Here is a 19,781-nt window from a genome sequence, read left to right on the forward strand (position 1 = left end):
CTCTTTTTATTGCGACTGTTTGTTCTTCTTTCCTCGCGGTAAACTCTTCCAGGAAATTTCATGGGTAGACAAACAATTGACATTGATGAACAAATGGAAATTGATGGGCTACAATTTGAATTCCATTTCGCCACTCGAAGAACATGGTCGGAACATCGCTGGAAATTTGGTGGAACTGCGAGAAAGCTAGTGGCAGTTCCATCCTCACATCACCATCCCTTACATGCATCCTTCCACCGTTGACAAGAAGAACGAGCATGAAGGACAAGCTTGTTTCGGACCGGCGCTTTGATCTCTTACTACGTGTTTGATCGCTAGAACTAACGACCAGAAGAAAGTTCTCTCTGGCCCACTCTGATGGCTGTCGACAGCTCCATTTGAATCCATTAGTCTTCGCCGGACTTGACCACCATCACCGCCACGACATGGCATTGTCGCCACCTGAGCCTGGCTTTGTTGTTCCTCTATATATACCTTACGATGATAGCTCACAAGAGATATCAAAGCTTCTTGTTCCTCTATATATACGTACACGATGATGATTGCATCGAAGTAAGTGTTTGCAGAAAGTGTAGCCTTAGAGTTTCTTGCGTTTGTTTGTGCACCGTCATCGTCTTCTCTTGTGGTCTTTAGGCCAATTCATCTGAGAGGCGGCCCTTCGTGCAGCATGATGAGTCAGATCAAGATGGGTAATTCGATTATGTTGCTGTCTACTTGTTTGTTCATCAACGTGTAGACACTCTTGCTTGAGATGCTATGCAGTTTATTTCATGCTGGCATGTGCAGTCTCCCAATTGAAGCTCTCTCGCAATGCAAACATGGAAAAGCTCCGAAATGGATATCTGTTTCCCGAGGTAGGCTTCGTTTCATGTTACCCTCTCTCTCTCTCTCTCTCTCTCTCTCTCTCTCTCTCTCTCTTATGCTTTGCTGTGGAACAGATTGGCATGAGGCAACAGGAGCACTTGGAGAAGTATCCAGATGCCAAGATCATTAGCTTGGGGATTGGTGATACCACTGAGCCTATACCAAACATTATAACATCCGCAATGGCTGAGGTGTTGTTTTATTTCCTAAGAATTATAGTAAATATTTAAATCATATGTTGATATATCAGACTTACTTACCAAAAATTAAGGATTTTGTATCTCGATTGATATATTTTGACACTAATATAATTGATAAGAATCTTCGAATTTCGTCTTCGTCACTTATCATTTAAAAAAAAAATAGTTTATAATATTTTCATATGACATCAAAATTTGACTATTATTGGCATTTAATAGTAATCTCCTAAGCCTAATGCAAAGTTGACCTCACGAGTCACACTAACTTATAGGGTTTGAAACCTGATCAGAAAACTCTTTTCAGAAAAGGACAATATGTGTTTGACTTTCCTCGATGGTTATCTGGAAATTGTCAACGGTTTTTCTCCGTAGCTTCTCATCCACAACTTAGAATTCCATCAACATATGCACTTGGTTGTGTGTTTCGTGCAGTACTCGCATGCACTCTCCACTCGGGAAGGCTATCGAGGTTACGGCGCAGAGCAAGGAAACAAGGTATCATCCTCCGTTGCTTGCCTCGTGATGTCGAGTCGGGGAAGACACGCTCCTAAATTTCTTGATCTATCAGACACTGCGCAAGACGATTGCTGCAACGATATACGGAGACATGGGCATAGAAGACACCGAGGTCTTCATCTCGGACGGTGCACAATGTGACATCTCTCGCGTGCAGCTGTTGCTCGGATCCGACGTGACGATTGCCGTGCAAGACCCGACCTTTCCGGTGATGTGTTTGATGCCAGAAGATACTTGCGATCGAATCCGATGACTCTGTTGGAATGATGAGATCGAATGTTGTTGGATGAACAGGCGTACGTTGATTCAGGCATCATAATGGGCCAAACCGGAGACTACGTCGCCGGCAGCAGCAAGTACGGGGGAATCGAGTACATGAAATGTGGACCGGAGAACCTATTCTTCCCGGACTTCTCCCGCATTCCGAGGACGGACGTCATCTTCTTCTGCTCGCCGAACAACCCGACAGGTCATGCTGCATCCAGGGAGCAACTAGTGCAGCTGGTTGAGACTGCACATAGGAATGGATCTCTCATCGTCTACGATTCTGCGTACGCTGCATACATTTCGGATGACAGCCCCAGATCGATCTACGAGATCCCCGGAGCTAAAGAGGTAGCCCTGTTTGATCATGCATAGACTTGCAATCCCCTTTGCTTGAGCAACACCGCTCTTTCAGGTCGCCATAGAGATCTCCTCCTTCTCCAAGTCCGCGGGGTTCACCGGCGTCCGCCTCGGGTGGACCGTCGTCCCCCATGAGCTCTCGTACTCCGACGGGTTCCCCGTCCACAAGGACTTCGATCGCATCATCTGCACCTGCTTCAATGGTGCGTCCAGCATCGCCCAGATCGGTGGACTCGCGTGTTTGTCCGAAGAAGGTCGCAAGGTCAGCAACCGTACACGCTCAGATGATCCAAACATTTCATGACATTAATCTCCTCGTACTAACGCAAAGCCGCAGGCTATGAGCAAGGTGATCGACGTGTACAAGCAGAACGCAAGAACACTGGCGGAGACGTTTGGCTCGATGGGTCTCGAGGCGTACGGCGGCAGCAACTCACCCTACGTGTGGGTGCGCTTCCCGGGTCGCCGGTCATGGGATGTGTTCACCGAGATCCTGGAGAAGACGCACGTCATCACTGTACCGGGATGTGGGTTTGGGCCGGGAGGCGAAGGCTTCATCAGAGTGAGCTCGTTCAACAGCGAGGAATGCGTTCGAGAGGCATGTCACAGACTGACAAGGCTTCTCGGCCGAGATGTGCTCCTCCATATTCTTTGACTGGCACTCGAATCATCTTCTGGTGTTTTGCCGGTAACATCTGCCATCGACTGTTGCTGTAGTTGTCTGAGGACATCCGAATCCGAGCATGCAAGATTAATATTGGCTATCCATTTACAGCTGATATGCAAATCGATCAAACAATATACATATATGCACACACACACAAACACATGAAGATCCAAAATCTGAGTCGTATATAGGATGATGCACTGATGATTTGAGGCTAGAAATCCATCAATAACCCACTCTAAATGTGGCAATCAATTGAGGGGCCACGAAGGTTATCAAGATCAGAAGAGGGCGTAGCATCCCCACCACTTCCACCACAATCATTCTCCATCTACTCCCTTTGCGGATGCAGGGGAGATCAATCAAAGCAATCCAAAACCCTTATCCACAAAAGGCCACACAACCACTGTTGCAGCTTCTTCTGCAGTGGCGGTCGTGCACGAAGGTGACAGGAGAAGGACAGAAACCCATCTCCGTCGACCACACAAGTCTGCGTACACCCCTCGCTGCTTTCAGCGTCAAGCCAAACGATTCCGTGCACAGAGTGGAAACTTACTGAAGATATAATCGATCTATCAGCAAAGAATTGAGACACTCAATGTCATAATAGAGCACACTATGAGTACTTATACTGATGATTAAGGCGTAGTATCTATTATAAATTAGAAAGGGACGCAATAGAAAATATCTAATATTTGTTCTTCATTTGGCTTTCAATGAATTGCGTGTGAAAAAGGGAGGAAAAGATATCATGTCATTAATGATGGATATACTTTGGGGCCCTATAAACATTAGCCAGACCAAACTATCCTTTCTTTGACTCAGGAAAAGGTGTCGACTAAGAAGATTAAGGTGGTTTTTCTAACCAAAAAAAGAAATATATGATTCAAATATATATAATAATAACAAATATTGGAGATCTTGAGTGATGATATTACATCCTACCTTGAAAAAAATATCATATATTTGATATTTTTATTGCCATTATGTTTTTATCTAATAGAAAAGCAAATATTGAAGAAATAAATGCTCCATTTGTCTCTTAATAAGTCAGAATCGTGGAAAATAGAGCATATAAAATATCATGGAGTTGATGATAAGCATCGGAAGGGGCATAGATGACATTGTCGACTTCACGAGGGGACATATGCCACCCACCGGGCAGCTTTAAACTTGAAGCCATTCCATGGCTCGCCCACAGATATTTGTGTGATGGATGTCTCCGTGGAGGTCAAAAAGGCACTCGGAACAGCGTGGCTTCACCCACAATCACGGCGTGTATGGCCTACCCGAGCCAAATAATTGCTCGCGGCAGAAACAGCCATCACCACCTCCTCCTACAAATACCACCGCATCCGGGGCTTCCCCTCCCACCGCCGAGCGCGAGAACTCCTCCCTTCACGGTCCCCATTTGCCTCCACACCATGCTGTCCATGGGAGCTAGCTACGGGCATCTCCATATCCAGCAAGAGCAGTACAGGCTAAAGATGAGGAGAAAGGAAGAGGAGAAGAAGGCCAAGGAAGAGCAGCAGACGAAGAAGAAGGGTGGGTGCAAGGCGAAAGTCCATCCTAACGGCTCATCGGAAAGCCAAGCCAAGGCATCGCTGGGTGAGGTGTGTAATCCTTGAAGGGGGTGGTAGTTGATGTAGCCATGGAGTTGAGATGTTGTGTGCAGTGTTGTCGGTGTCTTAGGGTTTCTTAGTATCCTATTTCCTGCTCGGTCGTCGATTATCTCGTGTTTCTATCATGTGAGACAAAAAAAAATCTATCAAAAGATTGAGAACAATCTAATGAATTACTAAAAAACATATATTTATTGAATTAATTCAAGGATGGCATGGTGGGCCCCAATTCATCAATCATTTCCTTTCGAACCGATCCGCCGGCATACCACATGGGAGAAGGTGCCGTGGGACCCGCCGGACAGGTTCGGTCCCACACTCGCGTCCCGATTCACTACCGCCACGTGGATTCTCTATTCCTTAAAATTAAAATAATTTCTAAAAAATACTCATATTTTGAATATTTTCTAATCAAATATTTATCATTTTACTTTTTTTTTAAACTCTAATTAAAAATATATAAATTATCCTTTTAAAATTTTTTATATTATGTATTTAGCTATAGTATTTTAATTACCATAACAAAAATACTAATGAAACCAATTTGAAAACACTATAGATGGTCTAAATAGACTCTTAACCTCAATCAAATTAACTATGCCTAAAAATATTATAATATTATAATAAATTATAGCAATGATAATTAAAAAGATTTGATATAATATTACTTATAGTATTTTACAATAACATTAATAGAATACTATGAATATTATTAAAAAATAATTCAAATAAGCCAAAAAAAATACTACAATAGTTAAAATAATAAAAAATATAAAAAATAAATTAGAAAAAATATTTTTAAAAAATAAAAATATATCTTTTAAATATGGATATTTTATAAAAATTATCCAAAAATTTAAAATACTTATTTTCTTTCCCAATAAATAAAATTAAGATAAAAAAATAAAAATATAGAAATAAGGGCTGATTTTAATAAAAAAAAAACGAAAAATTATCAATTAGTGCAGACTATATCAGATTGGCAGCCAAAGATGTAGTCTGATTGGCTCTCTTCTTAGCCACAACAGTATCAGCGAAATCATGACAAGGATTCATCGAATCTAATGGAAAAGATAATTCACAGGTGGAATTTCGGGTAAATTTTAATAAAAGAGATAAATAAACACGATATTTCTCATGTGATTTGTTGGACACACGTCGCCTCATCAACCACTCCTCCACAAGAAACAAAATCTAGTCTGATAGTATATATATTTTCTTTGGCTCATCGAAAGCACACAGTGATCTCCGTAAAATAAGGTCAAATCACAGCCCATCTGTCCCAAATTAAAGACCAAAAGTACATTTTTCCTGCGTCTTAGTACACTCACTCCCCTTAATCAAATAATTACTACTAATTATTATTTCTTGACAAAGCAGTCGGGCTTTGGCGCGGCATACCTTTCTTTCCTCGAAGCCCCCCTTTCCCTCTCTCTCCCCCTCTCTTCTGTCCTCTTCGATCGGGATTTGGCGAGCTCGATCGACTGCCGGTTTCTGGAAGAACCCTACCCCCATTTCGACTTCCGTCGAGCGACGAGCCTTTCTAACGACGACTCCACCGGCCCCGCCCGCTCCTTGCTTACCCTCCACGCACCAGATCCGGAGTTAGGTACGAGAGTTGCGCTCTGTCCTATTCTGTCCGTCCCCGCGCGCCACACTCCATCGCTTGCTTCCTTAGTGTGTCTGTCTGTCAGTTCTTGTGGCCATTGTTGAAATATAGTTGGTTCGCGGTGAGAAATCTGGGGCCGTTCGGAAAAGGAGAAGATCGGGGTTTGACGCCATGAGCGGCGTCGCCTCTGCTGTGTGAGTTAATGGGCTTCGGGTTCTCTTCGTGCTTTGCTAGCGAGAAGCTTGGATCTTTGATGCAGAATTGGTACAGTAAAGCCGATTGGCGACTGGATCTGGTTTTAAAACAGGTTGTGAGATGATTCTTGGATCCGAATCGGTGTATGTGGAAGTGTGGTTGTCTTGCGTTCTCTTTTTGTAAATGTGTAGATCTTTTGAGTTCCTTTTATCGGTTCTTCCCCTTCTTTTGTTTGATTTCTGGAGGAAAGATATGCTTTGGGATGTTTCGGCCTGAGATTCTTTGGTATGTTCCTAGATTCGTACTTATTCTTTAGTAATTTAGTTGGATCTGTCTAGAAATTTGTTCAAGTTGTTTTGATGAATTGCTGTCCAAGAAAAAGGGTACATGTTGCGTTCTTGTCACATTGTCTTTTTACCAAAAAGAAAGTGCTTCATGGTCTTAGGTGTGTAATGCAGAGAGGCAATTGAAGAGGAAAGGTGATGTTTTTGGCTGATAATTAGCCGATTCGGGAACAATGTCGAGGATTCCTAAGTGGAAGATCGAAAAGACAAAAGTGAAAGTTGTCTTCCGCCTGCAATTTCATGCAACACATGTAAGCTCTGCCTTTTCCAAGGTTTTTATTTGTTTTTTCTTTATATGAATTGCTAGCTGGTCGTATGGACCTTTGTCAGTTATCTAATTTCGTGCTTTTGCAGATGCTCGTTTGTTCACATGATGATACTTTTTCTTTTTCTTTTGTTTTTTGACTGTTTATTTTGTCGGGCACTCCATTTCTCTCTGTTGATTCTTTGCTTAGTAAGTGATGCTTTCTACTGCTTTATCTGGGAAAGCTCCTATTTCTGAGGCTTCTTATCAGAGCTTCATCATGATAAAAAAAATTACTAGTTGAGTTTTTTCTTTCAATATCATCAGACATTGTAGTGATACAGGTTGGTGGTGGTAGAAGTGTCTGAGTTCTCAGAGATATGTGGGTGTTCTTTTATGCTTGTTTCATCCATGCATCGAAGTTCATCCACTCAGAGAGGTTCATCTGTGCATCTACTATATCTGAATTTCTCTCTCTCTCTCTCTCTCTCTCTCTCTCTCTCTCTCTCTCTCTCTCTCTCTTGTGATTGAAATCGAAAGGAAATTTGAATAATTTGTTGGAATCAAAACAGTGTAGAATATCAACAAAGATTGGTTTTGGTTTTTTTAACTTAATTTCAAATTTTAGACATGTTTCTGGAGCAAATATAGTCAATTTAGTTGCTTCTTGTTTGGCCTTTTGTTTCTTTGCTATCTGTTTCATTTTTTTAATAAAATTTTTATTAGAGATTGAATTAATGACATGGCTTTACAACCTTTATGATTTCTTATTTTATGTACTTATTATTTCAACTATGCTATTGCAGTCACTCTCGTTGGTTGACTTGTTGAATGTCAAAATCATCCGAACAAGTCACTTGCATAAGCTAAAATTCATCTCATAGTACTAGTGCTCAATAACATTGCAATATACTCATTCTTGACAAAACATTTTCAAACGTTACACAATGAAGTAAACTTACATGTCTAGGTTACTGACCTGTATTTATTTTACCCATTTCTTTCATAAATATAAGAGAAATAAGTGAATTATCTCTGCTTGTTTCAGATACCACAAGGATGGGACAAGTTGTTTGTGTCCTTTATCCCCATAGACGCAGGCAAAGCAACTGCAAAGACAAACAAAGCGAATGTTAGAAATGGGATCTGCAAGTGGCCAGATCCAGTTTATGAAACCGCAAGACTTCTTCAGGACACAAGGACTAAAAATTATGACGAGAAGCATTATAAGCTTGTGGTGGCCATGGTATTTAATTCTGTTTAACTTATACCATTTTATTCAGTGCCGTCTCTGATAAAGCCACTGACTTATACAATTTTGCATCCGTATGTTGTTTTGAAGTGCTTCTATTTTTCTTTATATTTTTGCAGATCATATATGAGGTATTCAGCTGTGATTGGCTCATTTTTCTTTTTTTGGAAATCTAATATTTTCAGGGGTCTCCTAGGACAAGTTTTCTTGGAGAAGTTAATATCAATCTCGCAGACTTCGCAGATGCACTGAAGCCTTCTTCTGTTTCGTTGCCTCTTAATAATTGTGATTTTGGCACAATTTTACATGTGAGCATGCTTTCTTCTATTTCAGCATTCTTAACATACTTTTGTTGTTTCTTGCAAATGTTTGCTTCTGTGTTTTCTGGAACTTTTTGTTATAAAATTTAAGCCAATGATGAGTGGACTCTATAGTTCTTCGTGAATCAGTGGCTATCCATGGCAATGGTAAATGATCACACCAAAGGATGGAATCTACTGTTGGTCTCTAACACTTGTATGCTTTTATAACTCAGGTCAACTTCATGACAATTGTAATATCTTTTAACATAGAAGATTTTGTTAATGTATTTTGCAATTTTTGATATTGGTCCTTGGAGGAACGATATTCAGGATTTAGAACTGATTAATTTGTTGCTGTCAGTAGAAATAGCTACAAAGGGTCATTTGGACCATGGTTCAACATCTCGGATACTGAACCCATACTGGCCTATGGCTAGACCTGTACAGGTCTGGTCTGTACCATCATACCAACACGTTATGCTGGTTTATGCTGCAGCACCAAGAAATAGGAGAAGAGAATGAGGTCGATGAGAAGCACCAACGATATGGGCAATGGGTGGGCAGCATGCTCAGCGCTTGTTGGTCGTGATTGAGAGTGAGAGAGAAGGACCTGGGAGGGGGGAAGAGAGAGAGAGAGAGAGAGAGAGAGAGAGAGAGAGAGGATTTATTAAATCTTAAACTGGACTGAACCACCCAGAAAAGGGGCGGTCTACATCCTGGCTTGTCTGGACCGATAAATACTATCTGATATGTACCAGTCCCAGTGAAATTATGAATCCTGATTTGGACAGTGGTGACACTTATGCAATTATATGTTAGTTGCCTTAAGTTCAGATTTTCAGTTTTGGTTGTTTGAATCTGAGAACAATGGTTGTTCGAAGCTTAATTTGGTTTCACAATGAAACTATTAAGTTTGAAGACTCAATTTCAGAGATAAGAAACTAAGAATAAAACTCTTTTTAGTTGAGGCATGGATCAAATAGTCAATTATTTCTGGATCAGGTGCAAAGGACTAATGCAGCAGTTAAAATTGCAGGGTGATTGAACAGAACATATGAAAAAGCTTTTATAGATAATAAGCAAAGTGTGCAGAAGGACATGAGGAATACCAATAGGGGGTAAAGGAGGCAAACCTTGTTCAAAAATTTTCTTTGTTTATGAAATTATTTCACTATACAATGCATATTTCAACGAATTAAGTCCTTATTTGAAGAAGAATCGCATTTCAAAATAGTTCCCATTTGAACTATGTAATCATTTCATCTACCAACTAACTAAAGATTAACTCATGAAGATAATGTAGGATCCATTCAGCTGAAAACTAACTATCTGTAAGTCGTTTAAAAATATGATTGGAATGCCAGAGGGTAATGAGTGTACTCTCCAACTTATCCTCCATCATGATGACTTAGGATGTTAAAATTCAATATCCTTTTACAGCTATTATGTTCTTTATCATTTTAATGTTTTTTTTTTCTTGGTATATTCCAGGTCACAGTGCAGCTTCTTACTTCCAAAACTGGCTTCAGGTGCCACTTCATTAAAACCATCTGCTTCTTTTGTTAACAGTATTCATTGCTTTCATCCACTGCTCTCACATGTTGCATTGTTACATTAGAGAATTTGAGCAGCAACACAAACTTAGCATAAAGGGAGCCCAAATGATATCCAGTCATAGAAACAATCCTGCTGAAGCTGAAACCACTTCATCAGTGATAGCCAATGAACTTACAGAGAAGGTATGGTATTATTTATAATTAAAATTTTTGTTTACTGCCATTGAAATATTTACTTGCAGAAATCTTTGTGCCTTTCAGTCCTCATCAGTCATGACCTTCTGACTTGGTGAACATGACTCTAAATTTGGGTGATTGAAATTGCTTTCCATTAAAATTTACAATTCCGCATCATTGATATATTAGATTTATTCAAATGATAGACAGTCTCATTTATATGTTTTTAATTGCTTACTGGCCGGTAAGAAGCAATATTCATTGCATCTTTCCATTAAGCATTTTCTTTAAGACTCAAAAAAATTGTTCAGAATGATGGGATAGCCTAGATTCAGTTATTCAAGGACTGTGCTAAGATTTATTGTATTGTATCTCTTAGAAGAGAAGGAAAAGAGGAATTGTTTATTCGATTGTTCTCTCCATGTCATGACATTGTTCTTTACTTGATCATAGGAATCAATTTTGAGATTGGTCACATAATACCCTGATTTGGTTAGTCATACATCAGCTATGGGCTAGGCTTCAACTAATGCATGAGTTATAATCCCCACAGCAATTAAAGAGCTAATTTTTAGGGGTTTGGTCTACATTGTTTTAGGCTTGGGCATAATCAATCCTTATGTATATGGTAATCATTTTAGTGGTTGATTAATTTTGGTCAGGTCATCTATGGAAAATGTTGTGCTAACATGAAAAGTTAAGCTTCAAGCTGGTACATACTGTCACCAAAATTTTGTCTGCGACATTTTTTTCTTTTTAAAATTTACCTTCTTTTTCATGTGGAATTTTCATAATAATTTATTCTTGACCCATTGTTGAAGTGACTATTATGCACTTTTAAAAGTTCTTTAGATGATCGAAGAGATCACTTAGTTTCTTGAAAATGAACTCTGCCTATGTGTCATCGAGTAGTTTAAAGAATTCTAAATGATTGGTAGAAAGTTTCTTCAGAGTACTTGATTTCAAGTACAATTATAGTGCTTATTTCTTTTAAAGGTTTTACTATAATAAATACTTGCAGTAAGTTGTCCTAGGGTATCTGCTTCTTTGTTGATATTTAAAACATACAGAAAATTGTTTGGTTGCGGTAGGTACATTCCCTTAATGGTTGGTATTGTGAATAGGTTGATGCCAGCGTCAGGTACAAGGATCATATGGGGCTCCTGTCACTTGAACCAGTGGGAGAGTCGAACGAAGATTATGATGACTCATCTGTTGGAGTTGATGGCTCATCATATACCTCAGAAAATTTGTATACTGAAAAGAAAGACCTTCAAAGTATGATTTGTCATGATGTACCCCTCAGCGAGAGCCCTGTGCCTGATACTGGTGATCCCAATGGCAGTCAGTTATCTAACCAGGGGCGGAACGGTTGGACACATGGATGGAGTTCAAACTATTCTGTTGCTAATGATCTAACTACAGCTTCTGAAGAAAATACCAGACTCAGAGTAAGATTGGAGGTAGCAGAATCAGCATTTTTACAGCTTAAGTTAGAAGCAAAGTCGTTGCAGCGAGTTACAGATGAATTAGGTGCAGAAACACAAAGTTTGTCCAAGCAGTTCTCTTTTGAGCTTGCTTCTGGAGAACAACTGACTAGAGAAGTGTCCGTGTTAAAAGTTGAGTGTTCAAAGTTTAGAGATGATCTTGAAGCCTTAAAATCTGCTAAATTTATGCAGCAAAATGCTGACCAGAGAACTTGTTGTCCTTTAATATTGAACCACAACCTAGGTGATGATTCAAATGCTGGTAAACTTCAAAATGATACAGCTGCTGCAGAGACCCACTATATGTACCATGATTTGAGGGTCAAATGGCTCAAGAGTTTGTTGCTCGTTGAGAGCAAAGTTCTAGAAATTCAAAATAAGGCTTGCCTTGATTTTGATTATCTAGGCCCTGATTTTGATCTTCTTGGATGTGTTATTGGTGATCTCAAAGAAGATATTATCCAAGTAAAGGGTCTCGACAGATCTTACAGAGATAATGATCATTTGGAACACACAGTTCATCTCTTAACTGATTCTCATACAGTATATAATGAGCATGGCACTCTTCAGAACAATCTTGAACATTTAAGCTTGAGGGAGGACAAAATGTTTGATCTTTTACCGAAACTGGAGGAGTTGACAACTGAGAAGGAAAGCCTTACCAAGAAGATGGACCAGATGCACTGCTACTATGAGTCATTGATATTGGAACTGGAGCAAAGCCAGAAACAAACAGTAGAGGAACTGGAAAATCTCAGAAATGAACACTCCTCTTGTCTATATTCAATATCTGTTCTGAAAAATCAGATAGAGAAAATGCACCAAGAGATGAATGAACAGTATATAACTTTTGCTGAAGATAGAACCAGCTTAGAATCTCAAAACAAGGAACTTGAAAGAAGGGCGATTGCCTCAGAAAATGCATTAAAAAGGGTTCGTTGGAACTATTCCATAGCATTTGATCGTTTGCAGAAGGACCTTGAATTACTCTCCTTTCAAGTTTTGTCTATGTATGAGACAAACGAAAATCTTGCAAAGCAAGCACTTGCAGATGCTTATCAGCACTACCATGAAGAAAGTCCAGAAGAGGCCAGGTCATGTTCTGATAAGGATGGTATGCCAACTTCGTTTGATCAAGAACACTACCTGTCAGGTCTTCCAAGAATTCAGGCAGAAAATGGGCCTTATGGGACCACTCACACATGGTATTCATTAGATATTGGTGGATCTATATCCGTCTGTTGCAAAGCTAGTAGTACAACATCTCAGGAAGGGGTGCCCACGCATGTAGAGCTGCAAACTAGGGATGAGACACATATGGATGGATTTAATTCACATAAGATTGGACAGCACGTTTTACACCATACTCAGAACACGAGCAAACTTACTGCTGGTCTATCCCCAGGGACATATAGAGATGAAGAATTTCCTAAAAGATCTACCATTCTCATGTCGAAGCTTGATTCTCAGTTGCTGGATGATGCTAAAGCCACTCAAAGTCAAAGTCTGTATCCTGAATCAGATAAGCAACAGATGGTGGATGCAAATGGTATAGAAGAGATGAGAATTTCATTTCACATGTTGAAATTGCTTCATTCGAATATGGAAGCTGAACTTTCAGAAATGCATATGCTAAACATGAATTTGAAGGTTTTCTCAGAGGTTTTACAATGTATACTCTATGATGCAAATGATGAGGTTCGGCATATGAAGGGCATTATGCTTGAACTTGCACAGCAGCTACAACGTGAAACAGAGATAAAGGACAGCCTCATGCTTCAGTTGCATAAAGCATTGGATGAAGCTAGAGTATTTAGGGATGATAAAGCTGAATGGATCTCTAGATGTGAAGGTTTAACACTGAAAAACCAAGTTCTAGAAGCAAAACTCCAAGATGTGTCTGATGAAAGTGCTATACTTAGTGAAAAGGTTGCAGAATACGAGAGGTTGTTTGTGGAAAGCAAAGTTTATGAAAAAGAGTATAAGGCTTGCATTGAAGAAAGGGACAAGTTAAAAATTTTGCTTAAAGAGGAAAACCTACAAAAAGATTGTCTTAAGGCTGAACTGAGCTCGATAATTGAGGATTTTAAAACATTGAAGGAAGAATCTGAAATGAAGTCTTCTGAAAATGATAAAATGCGAACTTGTGTTGATCATCTTCAAGAGAATTTGGGGTATCTATATACTTGCATGAGTTCTTGCTATGAGCAAATCAATTATTCTGCTCCTGGTGGCATATCAGTTTTACAGGAATTCGAAGCTGGAAATTATATGCCTGTTATTATGAATTTGGAACAGTTTCAGAAAGACACAACAAAGAAAATACTCCAGTTACATCAAGAGAACAGGGATATCAAGGAACAAAGATATATTGCTCAGTGCTCACAGAAAAAGTCGGAATCAGAATTTCTTAGTATGAAGCAGAAATTTGAATCTGAATTACATGAAGTCACTGAAAAGCTAGAAATGTCCAATGTACTTGTTGAAAAGCTTCAAGTGGAACTGCAAAATGTTTTGGAAAAGCTTAAGATTAGTTCAGAAGCTGAAGAGAAGAATGAATCGAGAAATAGAGAATTGTCATCAAAACTCACAAATTTAGAAATTGAGTTGCAGCAAGCTACTGATGAGAACAAGGATCTAATAAACCAACTATTGGTACTTGCGAGTGTCAAGGAGGAACTTGAAAAAACTCGATTCAGTCTTATGAATTGCATGCAAGAGAGGAGGACTTTGTCGATGTCTATTCAGTCTGGGAATGAGGCTTCCTCCCAAATGGAAAATGAGCTTCACAGTCTAAAAGAAAGTCTACAATGCACCCATAGAGATATGCAGATAGAAAAGAAATTGAGAGAGGAACTTGAAGCTGCAGTCACCAGCCTTTCGGCACAACTGAAGGAAAAAGATCAGGAGTTGTTGTCTTTTTGTGAACAAAAAACTGAAGTAGCTTATTTGCAGAAAATGATTGTGGATTTAGAAAAAACAAACACTGGATTTCAGCATCTACTGTTGAAGAATGAAGAAAACCAAAGAAGGCTAGATGTTGAGAACTTATCCCTGCACGTGCAGATTATGGATATGGAGAATCAATTGGCAACAATCCTTGAGAATTCATTAGCTGCTGAGATGAAAGTGACTTTTATGAGAAGTCAGTTATGTGAGAATGTGCAGAAGTTATTTGCACAACTTAAGACACTGGAAAGAGAGCTTGAGGAGATGAATTTGAAGCATGAGAATGTTGTCACATTGCTAAACACATGTTCTGCCAATGAAGCACAATTAACCGAGGAAAATGCAAGATTATCAGTAGCCCTTCAATCATTACAATCTGATTATGACTCGGTTTTTCAGGAGAAAGAAAACCTCATTGATTATGTTAACAAACAAAATGCTTCATGGACAGAATTTGAAGATATCAAGGTTAGAGCTTCAACTCTAGAAGCTGATAGTAATCACCAAAAGCAGAAGTATGAAGATGAGATTTCTCAGCTGAAAAACATGCTGATTAGTTTTGAAGAAGAGGTGTGCAACTTAAGATCTTATAAGGTTGCATTAGAAGTTACAGATATAGTGCTCCGATCCAAATTGAATGAACAACAAACAAAAGGATTATTGCTTGAGGAATGTGACCATGAATTGAGGACCTTACAAGAGCACCATAATGAGCTTAGTTGTAAACTATCAGAACAGATTTTGAAGGCAGAAGAGTATAAGAACCTTTCCATCCATCTAAGAGAACTCAAAGATAAAGCAGAGGCTGAGTGTCTTCAAGCTCGTGAAAAGAAGGAGAATGAGAGATCATCCCAGGAATCGCTGAGAATTGCTTTTATCAAAGAGCAACATGAATCCAAGATCCAAGAGCTAAAAAATCAGCTATTTGTTTCTAAGAAATATGCAGAAGAAATGTTATTGAAATTGCAAAATGCTCTTGATGAAGTTGAGTGCACAAAGAAAAATGAGGTTTCTCTATTGAAAATGATTGAAGAGTTGTCAGGAAAAATATCAAACTTGGAGTCTGAGCTAGAGAGAGTTCTGACTGATAGAAGAGAACTAGCCAAAACTTATGATAGAATAAAGAATGAACTGGAGTGCACTATCTTTAACTTTGACTGTTGCAAAGAAGAAAAGTTAATGCTTGAAGGTTCCTTGAAGGAATGCAATGAAGAAAGAACAAAAGCTAAAGTGGAGCTTGACTTGGTTAAGAGGTTGTTCAGCAATATGGCTTCAAATGAAACCATTAATTTGGACAGCAGCAACAACTCTGGTTTTCCTACCACAACATCCATTGAGCAAATCTTGCAAGACAGCAGCGTTGGGTTTCCATCTGTCTTCCAAGAGATGCCAAATGACAGAGGTACTTGTTTGGGAATAGATGCTTCAGCTGGAATTGTTTCCAATCCTTTGAACAATATAGATGTCAACCTCTGGAAGACAGGTGGTGAGTTAAACTCAAATGGAGATGTTGAAGTCATGATGTCAACTTGTGCCAATGAGAGCTCACTTTCATGTCCAGTATTAAGCTCACAAGCTTTTAAGGTAATTCATTTTCTCTTTCATTTGTCTTTTTAGTTATGTTATACATTTTATCAAGGTGTTGCATTGTATATGAAGTATTCTTTTCTTCAGATATTAAAAAGGATACACTTTTTGTCCAACTCCAGTATTTTTAAAACTATAATCACCCATGGTATTCTTCCAAAGAGGTGGGTGGTGGAGATTCACAAACAGAACGGAATTGTACCTGGGCACTTCAGTGACAGTTCTCTTGGTTGCCATTTTTATGAATAATGTCAAGTTTATGTTCCGCTTTCTTGTATTCTAAAGTTATGGTAAGAATGGAAAGGGCAGGGGAAAAGAATTTCAAGGTTTTAAGTTGTCTAAAAGTCAACATGATGTCATCATTTTCTGGATATATCGGTTAAAGGTGATTTTTAAAATGAAGTACTATCTTTAGAAAGTTTACTAAAATGTGTTTTTGGTCTTATTTTTTTAGCAACGAAAGGGTATGAAAGCTAGTCTGGTAAAATCTTCAAGATTGTCTTGTGGAGAAAAATATCTTTTGCCAGGAAGGTCTCTTGATTGGCATTTTAGAATTTCAGAGGGCAATCTGAATATAGTTAGTATGGCTTTACTGGATCATATAGGTTGGAATTTGTTGTATGTTATCCGTCCTGCTCTTGTGAAAAAGAGCTGATACTTCTAAAGCTGCAAGCATTTTGTATTCCCCATAATAGGCCTAACACTGTTAAGGAGCCATATGATCTAATTTTGCTGTGGATTTTTATTAGTATTGAAGAGTGACAAATAATATCGTAAGCACAGATGAACTGGTCTTCCACTGTATTTATGTTCCTTGATACATACCTTCTATTTTGGTTTGCAGAACCTATAACACTTGTCCCTTGAAGTAAAATAGGGTGCTTTGTCAGTTTGTCTATTAGAGGTTTTACCTAATTATGCTTATAGTTACAGTTAATGGATTAAATCAGTTAGGTAGGATACCAGTCAGTCGTTGGACCGATATGATTCTAGTACCATGTAGTGTTGGTATGGGTCAGGTATTGCTCAGAATTTTCAGGGCTACTACAGGCACATACACCTACAGAGAGAAATGGCGGAGGTGCACGTGAGGGAGAAGTATGGTTGAGAAATAGGATTAGAGATGGTAAAAATATAAGGTTGTAGATTGGTATCTGGTAGAAAGCCCAGTCAGTGCCTGGTAAGATTACTAAGAAATAAGTTGGGTATCAGATTAAACCGGACGAAATAGTCCAGCTTGTGTACTATTCTACTATCACATCGGTAAATACTATCCTGTACTGACCGGTGCAGTCGACTTTCTAGACTGTGCAAATGATACTAATTTTTATTCAGAAATTTTGGTTTTAATTCTTGATTTTCCCAGCACCTTGATCATTTCTTGCGTTGGCACTAGAGTGCATTAATAGGCTTCATCAAACACCATTTAATCTTTTGCCAAATTTTCACCTATGCACTTAGGAACTTCATGGAACCTCTGTAAGTTTTTGGTACTCACAATGCATTTTGGCAGGATACTGGAGGTACACTTGAACGACATACGTTGTTTGCAGATAACACAACATATATCACTGCTACTGAGGAGCATTTCAAAGAGCTGCAAAGATTGATGTCCGGCATGAACATGCTACAAAAAGAGGTAAAATACACAACTCTTTTCAGCAGATATTATTACTTTCAATAATATTTCAATAAACACAAAAAGATGTTATGTTAAAGAAATGACAGGGTAGTCAGCTACTTATTCACCGAATTGAATTGCTACAGGCTTAAGTCCATTATTCACAGAATAATCATGGTGTACGTAATGTTGCAGAAATTGTGGAAAGTTGAGGAAGGAAATTGTCAATGATAATACAAGATGAATATTTTGATCTGTTGAGGCATAGAGGTAGAGGGGTTCTTTTTTCCAAGAAGCTTTATGTGTACTGAAAAGAATCAACAAGAAAAGAGAGATGATGAACCATATGAGTATGTCGGGTGTGTTGATTACTTGATCATTATGTAAAATGGGCTCAAATTCCAGTGAAGCAGAACTTGTATGAAAGGACAGGTGATGCATGTTTTAAGTCATAATAACCATTTTACCATCGGAGGACATTAGTCCCTACAATAATTTAGGGCCAAGATGCATTGGGAATGTTGGATTAGGCATATTTTTCATTTCTGCATGGTTGTTCCCATTGAACATCAGTTTACAGTAGGCTACTACTACTATCTTCTAACATTTACAAACTTTGCAGTTGGAAAAGCTAAAAAATGAGAACTTGTCATCGCTAATTCCATTAGACGATCATCAATCCTTACCATCCCTTCCGGGATTAGAAAGAGATTTGTCACGGCTTGATATGGTATGTATTGTGTTGCAAGCCAAGAAAAATTAATTGTACATTTCTGCATCTGAGGTTATTAACCATTTCTCAACCTCTCATGGTTAGGCAAATGAGCAATTGGGAAGCATATTCCCTTTGTTCAAAGAACTCCCTGGAAATGGCAATGCATTGGAAAGAGTACTTTCATTAGAACTTGAACTTGCAGAAACATTGCAGACAAAAAAGAAAGCTGACTTTTGTTTCCAGAGGTAAATTTATTTACTTTTAGTTCCACTACACCAAGATACCTTTGTGTCATGTATTCTTTTTCTCGATTTTAAATAGCCCTATCAATATTGGATTCATGGAACAAACAGAATATGCGATGGGTGAACTACCAGATTTGTTTTTTAGTTGGTTGATGCATAGTTTTAGTCAAAGTTATTACTTTTTAATTTATAGCTGAGGACATATCCAGCATCCTTTCGATTTGTCTGATAAATCCTTGGATTTCACCTATATTGCATCTCTTTCCGTTGTCTCATCTAGGCCAGCTCTCATGTTTGCAGTTGAAAATAAGTTACTAAATCTCGGTGCCTGACAAGATTGTATACTGCATGAGTAGTTTTCAATATGAACGATGATCTTGAATTATAATCTACATTCAGAATGCTCTCCTTTTCTTTTGCTTGATGTACAGTTTGTTCCTGAAGCAACACACTGATGAAGAAGTAGGGTTCCAGAGCTTTAAGGACATTAATGAATTGATAAAAGAAATGCTCGAGTTGAAGAGCAGGAATGCTGCTGTGGAGACCGAGCTTAATGAGATGCAGGGTCGATACTCTCAGCTTAGTCTGCAGTTTGCTGAGGTGGAGGGAGAGAGACAGAAACTGCAAATGATACTCAAAAGCAGAGTACCGAAGAGGCCATAACTATGTTTCGTGTCGCCAGGGTGATCACAAGGGTAGCATAACAATTATCATCAGATGACATTGCCAATTTTGGGCTTGGAGAAACATCATTCACAGTACATAGTCCATAAGGAGATTAGAAGAGTGGTGGTGAATGGTTATTGTTGGTGACATGTGAAGATTCACAAGCTTGAGATTGAGCATGCAAGGGAAATGTTTATCATGGACATGTAAATAGACGCTGCATGTCTTGATGTAACAAAATGAGCCGATTAATATGTATTAAATGTGTACTCCCATGTAATTCATTATGTTCAATATGAGAGGTACAATTTCTTGAAACCAGTTTGTGTACCTGAGATT

General features: G+C 38.8%; 2 protein-coding genes across 5 annotated transcripts; both read left to right on the top strand.

Annotated features, from left to right (window-relative positions):
• Positions 1-517: 517 nt before the first annotated feature.
• LOC135616104 (aminotransferase ALD1 homolog) lies at positions 518-2,972 on the top strand. The gene is made up of 9 exons (XM_065115283.1): positions 518-552; positions 634-689; positions 787-854; positions 939-1,055; positions 1,497-1,559; positions 1,633-1,788; positions 1,875-2,195; positions 2,260-2,466; positions 2,542-2,972. Exons 1-9 carry the CDS (start codon positions 536-538, stop codon positions 2,857-2,859), a joined length of 1,323 nt encoding a protein of 440 aa, XP_064971355.1. The 5' UTR covers positions 518-535; the 3' UTR covers positions 2,860-2,972.
• A 2,906-nt stretch (positions 2,973-5,878) lies between these two features.
• LOC135583214 (sporulation-specific protein 15-like) lies at positions 5,879-19,760 on the top strand. Of its 4 annotated transcripts, XM_065116942.1 has the most exons (12): positions 5,880-6,102; positions 6,188-6,582; positions 6,756-6,892; positions 7,934-8,131; positions 8,323-8,445; positions 9,931-9,968; positions 10,058-10,178; positions 11,297-16,192; positions 17,709-17,834; positions 18,439-18,546; positions 18,634-18,776; positions 19,208-19,760. In XM_065116942.1, the coding sequence occupies exons 3-12, from the start codon at positions 6,815-6,817 to the stop codon at positions 19,437-19,439; spliced, it is 6,063 nt and encodes a 2,020-aa protein (XP_064973014.1). In that variant the 5' UTR covers positions 5,880-6,102; positions 6,188-6,582; positions 6,756-6,814; the 3' UTR covers positions 19,440-19,760. The 4 variants fall into 4 exon arrangements, 3 of the variants coding, with proteins under 3 accessions (XP_064973014.1, XP_064973012.1, XP_064973015.1); XM_065116940.1 differs by lacking the exon at positions 6,188-6,582; XR_010488599.1 differs by lacking the exons at positions 18,634-18,776; positions 19,208-19,760 and adding an exon at positions 18,012-18,248 and having other exon boundaries at positions 5,879-6,582.
• Positions 19,761-19,781: the final 21 nt, after the last annotated feature.

The sequence above is a fragment of the Musa acuminata genome, chromosome BXJ2-7 (genome assembly GCF_036884655.1).
Source record: "Musa acuminata AAA Group cultivar baxijiao chromosome BXJ2-7, Cavendish_Baxijiao_AAA, whole genome shotgun sequence".
Taxonomy (NCBI): Eukaryota; Viridiplantae; Streptophyta; class Magnoliopsida; order Zingiberales; family Musaceae; genus Musa; species Musa acuminata.